General features: G+C 38.8%; 1 protein-coding gene across 1 annotated transcript; it reads right to left on the bottom strand.

The window, feature by feature from the left end:
• Positions 1-2,531: 2,531 nt before the first annotated feature.
• On the bottom strand, positions 2,532-6,345 carry tmem167a (transmembrane protein 167A). The gene is made up of 4 exons (XM_084551251.1): positions 6,287-6,345; positions 4,764-4,873; positions 3,437-3,471; positions 2,532-3,343 (listed from the first exon to the last, which is right to left on the bottom strand). Exons 1-4 carry the CDS (start codon positions 6,287-6,289, stop codon positions 3,273-3,275), a joined length of 219 nt encoding a protein of 72 aa, XP_084407377.1. The 5' UTR covers positions 6,290-6,345; the 3' UTR covers positions 2,532-3,272.
• Positions 6,346-6,425: the final 80 nt, after the last annotated feature.

The following is a 6,425-nucleotide window of genomic DNA, read 5'->3' as shown; positions in this document are numbered from 1 at the left end:
ACAAACACGGAGCGAGGGACGCATTGATGCTTAACAGATGGCACTTAAAACAGAGCTCTGACACGCTAACAACAGTATGCTCTCTCTTCTTGCGTCCCTTGCAAGTTGGCATTCCCTCTGGTAAATTTTGATCAGCCAATTCAAACACGTAAATCAGGGCATGAATTAAGTTGCATCAGTCCAAACGTTGTTTTAGGCATCCTGTCAGTGTGTTTCTGCCAAATGTTCCTCATGGTCATTGTTTGGCAACTGTATCAACAGTTCATGGGAGATTAAGTATAATCGTTATGACCGAAAAAGCTAGAAAAAAGAAAAAACTTGTTTGGTTTGATTTTGTCTGCAAATTGCCCGAGTTGAGAGTTGAGCAAGGCCCAAGAGTTTGTAACTGCCAACCACCAGTTTACTCTGTCAGTGTTTTGTAGAGATTAACTCAAGTCTTTCCATGAATGACTCTATATTGCTTTCCTTTCATCATCACCCAGGGCATCTTTATTGAGCCAGCAATGTCCATCCAGCCCACCAGTATCTCTACTCCCCCAGAATAGACACAGATGACTGAGAGCTTCCCGCTCCTCTGTGTCTCCTGTATCTGCGTCACTGCCTGATAACCACAAGTTTACCGGCAGGCTTCTCTTGTAGCTTTATCTCAACCGGGGAGTGCCAAAACGGATGCAGACCAATATGGGATCAGCGATCCCTGACAAGAGTTTGTTGCGGGGGTGTTGGGATCTGGACACTCATCAGTGACCAGAGAACCAAAGGTGAGTGTGTCAACAAGTGTCCTCCTTTATTCCTCTCCTCTGTACCACACAGGAGAGAGAAATGTGTGTGGGATTGTCTTTAGTGTTTGCCAGAAGATCTCTGTGTATCTCTAAAGTCAGATGTTATAATCTGAAAATAAAACATGTCATAAACATATAATTTAAGGTTGATATATATATATATATATATATACAGATATATAGAATTATGGGGAATTTGTCTGAATCAACAATTGCATTTGGTGGTAATTTTTCTAAAACTTTCTAGCTGTATATGTCAGAAGTCTGTTAGCTTTAGTTTTGCACACTGTTTCCTGAATATTGTCCAGTACTTCGAGGAATTCAATTTGAGGGTTAGGGTTTCTTGGTATGAATGAAAATATCTCAGACTAACAGATACAGTGTTGCTTATCTATCATTTCTGCATAAAAATAACGCAAAACATCCGCAGTTTTTATTCCATTATCAGAAATGAAACAGAAAGATTTTACTTGTGCATTTATTTATTCAAGATAATTACTCATTTGTATGTTATCTGTATGTGTGAAAGTAAGTGAACCATTGTTTTCAGTATCTGCTGTGACCCCCCCCTTGTGCAGCAATAACCGCAACTAAACGTTTCCGGTAACTGCTGATCAGTCGTCTGCAGCGGCTTGGTGAAGTTTTTGTCCATACCTCAGTACAGAACCACGCTAGTTCTGAGACGTTGGTAGGTTTCTTCACAGGAACTGCTTGCTTCGGGTTCCTTCCACAACATTTGTATTGGATTAATGTAAAAACTTTTGGCAATTCCAGAACATTCATTTTGTTCTTCTTTAACCATTCTTCTGTAGAACGACTTGGGCTCATTGTCTTGCTGCATGACCCAGTTTCTCCTTAGCTCACTGACAGATGTTCTGACATTTTCTTTTACAATTTGCTGGTATAATTCAGAATTAATTGGTCCATCAATGAGGTATAATTTCAAATTAATTGCTCCATCAATGAGGTATAATTTCAAATTAATTGGTTCATCAATGATGGCAAAATGCTCTGGTCCAAAATCATCAGAACAGGCCCTAACCAGGACATTACCACTCCCACCTCATGACAGGATGAGGTTCTGGTGCTGGAATGCAGTTTTTTTTTGTCTCCAAACATGACAGCTCTCATTTTTAACCAAACTATTCTACTTTGGTCTCATCTGTCCACAAAACATTTTCCCAGTAGGCTCCTGGCTTGTGCTCATGAAGTTTGGAAAACTGCAGACAGGCAGAAATGTTCTTTTTGGAGAGCAGAACAGATGGACTATAATTTGGCCATGAAATTAACGTGTAATCCTAGAAATGGACTTACTTTGCACCCTGTAGATATGAAACATTAGCTCATTTTTCCAAATAAACAAATACAGCAGTCTAATATTTTTGTTTCATTTGTTTGATTGGGTCTACTTTCAGGACTAGCTTTTTTTCGTCATTTTTATGCTGAAATGTAGAAAATTGTGAAGGGAGCAAAAACTAAGTGGTGCTGTATCTGGTGATGTCCTGTTAGGCGATACAGTCGGCCGCCAGCCTCTTGAAGCCGACATTGTGAAGATGAGTGATGACTGCAGGGTTATAGAAGAGGTTATCGCCAACTCTTCAATGTCCATCCCGGTTCAAGAAGACTATAATTCAAATCTAAAACCACTACACTTTGTACCTGTGTAGCTGCTGCAATCTTACATTAAGTTCTTAAAGAGAAAATATTGACAAAAGATCATAATCAAGCATCTTTCATGTCTGAAGTCAGCATTAATGATACATCTTACAATGTGGCATTAACAGAAAAAATCAAAAAGATGGAATTTAAATGACAAAAATGAGCCTCAAACACATTTCCAAAAAAATGTTCTTTAATAAATAGCGGCAAACTGACTGACTTTAAAAACATCAGTGGCTCTTTGAGGCAAACGCGTTGACAACCTGACACCCGAAGAGCTGCTCTGCCATTGTTTGCTTCAGGATGCAGTCACCATTTTTCAATACAACAAACAGGACCAAAGTTACAAATATTAAGCCATCGTATAAATCCTGTTAAACATTTATAAGGGTCCTCATCAAACAGGCTGATGTCATTGTGACAAACTCAAAGGGGGGAAAATCAGTTTGAAATGTTAAGACAAACTGTATATCACTTGATCCCACAAAAATGCAGGTAACAAAAAAAAAAAAAGAAAAAAAAGAAAAAGCACTGGCCCCACACAGAGAATAAACATCCCACATAAGAAAACACCAGTACAGACCTGGAAGTCTGTGGAGGGACTGAGACATTAGGGCTATCAGCTCACCTCTTCTTCTTCCTCCTCCTCCTCCTCCTTCTACACAGACACATTCTGTCTCTCCATGACTACGGTATGTGATGACAGGTATCCCGTTTTATCTAAGTGACAACCACTGGAGGTCCTATTGTGCTTCTAGGATCAGACTGTCCATGCTTTGTTGTCTGGCCATTTCTCCGATGTTTCCATTAGTGGTTTTTTTCTTTGGATTGCTACTGTAGAAACAGTATACTAAAAGCCATGATGACACAGCAGCAAGCCACCCAGGGACTCTTCCGCTCACCTAGAGAGATGAAAAAGAGTTCAATATATATTGTTTATAAATCAGAAAACAACACGAATTCATGTGAAACAAATGGGACAATCGTGGGCTTACCTATTCTGGCACACTTCCAGAAAATTCCTAGAAGCCTAAAAGGTAAAATAGTTTGACAAATTACAAGCAGAATTTTACATTATTATTATTATTATTATTATTATTATTATTTTTGCTTCAGTTATTTTACTGATTTGTTTTAGATATTAAAAGCTAAAGGGAGAGAGAGAAGTAAGATAGTAGGCTCTGTGTTGATATGCAATGGTGCAGTTGGACCTTGGTCACAATCCTTCATGAGGACTGTGATTCACTTTCCACAAAACCCAGGCAGTGATCAGACGTCCACTTCCATTAAAGGGATGTACAGCGCTCAGTGGAAGAGAGAGGGGGGCAGCAGGAAGTCTTATTATCTCTAGCGACAGCTGAGGCTAATGTGGCATTCCAGGCCTTCACTTTACTGACAAGTCTGCGTGTGTGAGCGAGGGTGTCTGTGCATAGTCAATGACAACTTTCTTAACATTTGTACTGACCAGACGGTGTCAGAATCCTGTTGTTACGTTTTCCTTAGCTGGCTGGGCATTACTCTTACGTCAAAGTTGCATTTTCCACAATTTACAAGTATATTTCTGCGCAAAACACAACTGTTCTTGGTATTCCCTTCTGACTATGGTCTACTCCCTACCACCCAAGAATTATTTGCATAATGTGTGGCACCAAATCAACACTAACAATTGATCATATCTTGGTCAACAAATCAAACTCCAAGCCTCATGTGTTTGTCTAAAGGGGACTTCCCTCCCTTCTCCAGTGGGGTGGGTGTGATCGTGAGTGACTGTGTGTGGCTGTTTCTGGGCTTTGCCAGATTTAGTAGAAGTGAATCACAGTCGAGTCGTACATCCACCAATAATGGTCCTGTAAAGATGAAAATTAGGCGTTCCGTCACTTTGCTCAGCTCCTACGCAAGCTAGAGTGGGATGGATAATTTAAACCACAATTAGTTTTGCCACAGATCATTTGTGCTTGATAAGCAATCTCTAAAATGTGCTGAAACACAGAAGTAAACTACTTGCAATCCGTTGTTACAACTGATTGGAAAAAAACGGTAATATATAACAAATAACTGAAATTAAATTCTGGCCTTGCTCATTTTGGAGGGGGACTACATATACCCAATAATGCACCAAATGTACATTAACATGACACTAAAGTGAAGAACAGAAATAATCTGTGTGAGCAAGCTTTTCTAAAAATCACTTTAAGTGTTGATGATGATGGTACTTTGATAATGACAATGTATTTCGCTCAAAAAGAGAGACAAACAATGACAAAGGAGACTTCAGTGACACCCGCTACATTGTTCAGTATCACAAAGAGTAACTGGTCATACCCGGTCTTGTTCTTGTCCAGCAGGCTGGGAGCCAGCGCTCTGATGTAGGCACAGGTACAGATCAGGAGGAGAATCACCGTCAGCAGCGACTGGAAGTTGAAAATGGCCGACTGGAAGATGAAGAAGATCGTTTATTTAGTTCAGCTTATTGACAATACATCACAACAGTTAAAAACAAAGAATCCACTGTAGTTCATTCTCTGCAAGACTGATGATCTGCTATTTATGGTGAGGAATGTAGTTCTACCAGCTGTTAGTTCTGGTGCTGTAGCAGAGATGCAGATGAACAGATAGCATGTTTTTCCATAAACTCACATTCAGCATAATCCTATTTAAGAGTGCATTAATACTAATTAGCAAGATCAACCATATGCAGAGTAGACGGTATTGCCGTTTATGGAAAACCGAGTTCCGCGTGCCAAAGGAAGACTGCTCTGGCCGTCTTCTAGCTACGCAGCTTATTTAAAAGCTACAACAAACAGTGAGCCACGATTTCAATTTCTGAATGGAACCTAAGTGGAAGCCAGTGAAACAATTGTGAACAGTAGTCATTAATGGGGGTGTAACAATATTCAAACTAAATTGAAAAACTGTGATACTCTCATGGAATAGTTTGATTTTTTAATTTGCATTTACTCTGAATTAGAGTTTAGTTTTTGTTATGTGAAGGCAATACATACCGTTAAAGTTAAATGTAACTAAGTAAATATTATCATTTTTATTATTAAAAATTAATTATACTGGACATCTAAGAGAAAAAGACAATAATAATAATAATAATAATAATACCTCTAATCCAACATTCATAATGGTAAATTACTTGTAGTTTTTAACTAATAAATTTAAGGATTATCTTTTACATATTTAATCACTACTATAGTGATAAACATTAAGTTCAGGATTTTAATTTGATAGTAGTTTCAAACCAGCAAAGCCATTGATATGTATTCGGCTATATTAAAATATACTATATTGTTTTCCTTTCACAACAATAAAAAAACATGCTAAAGAAAATAAGTTACATGGTCTATTTGATGTTGCTGTTACATGTTTTGTTCAAGATGGAAACTAAACTTTTCCTGAATGCTCTTCTTAATGTAATAACTAATAATCAATATTGCAAGCTCGAAAACAACCCATACACGTATGCATGCATGCTTGCTCCTTGTACTGTGGTGCAGCTACGTGGCACACGCCTCAAATTAATTACGATGCTCGTACTAATCGCTTCCAAGAATCGGAAGCTTTTAAAGTCGAAAGACACAGATCCGAGATCTAGGCGATGGTATACGTCGGATATATATAGTGGTATTTAAGAATAGGGACGTGATACGATGCCGATGTTTGCTAAACTTTTAGCCTGTGTCAGCTAACCAATTGTAGCTTAGCAAGTTAACGTTTCGTATACGCCCTGTTTCGCACCAAATGTTGTCGCAGTGTTATATGCAGAGTGTATGTCATAGATAATGCTTTAAAGCCGCTGTAATCGAGCCGAATCAGCTCTTTAATGAAGACAAACTTACCATTTTTGCAGGGAATCAAAGCCACATCACACTTCCTGTTCTCTGAAACTTACGTAACGTAACCAAGGACGTCATACGTAACGTAACGACGTACGACGCCGCAAAACCTCGCTTCCCGATTGGCTGACAGAACACAGGA

Source organism: Chelon labrosus (assembly GCF_963514085.1).
Source record: "Chelon labrosus genome assembly, chromosome: 9".
Lineage (NCBI taxonomy): Eukaryota > Metazoa > Chordata > Actinopteri > Mugiliformes > Mugilidae > Chelon > Chelon labrosus.
This window is presented reverse-complemented; position numbering and strand designations above follow the sequence as displayed.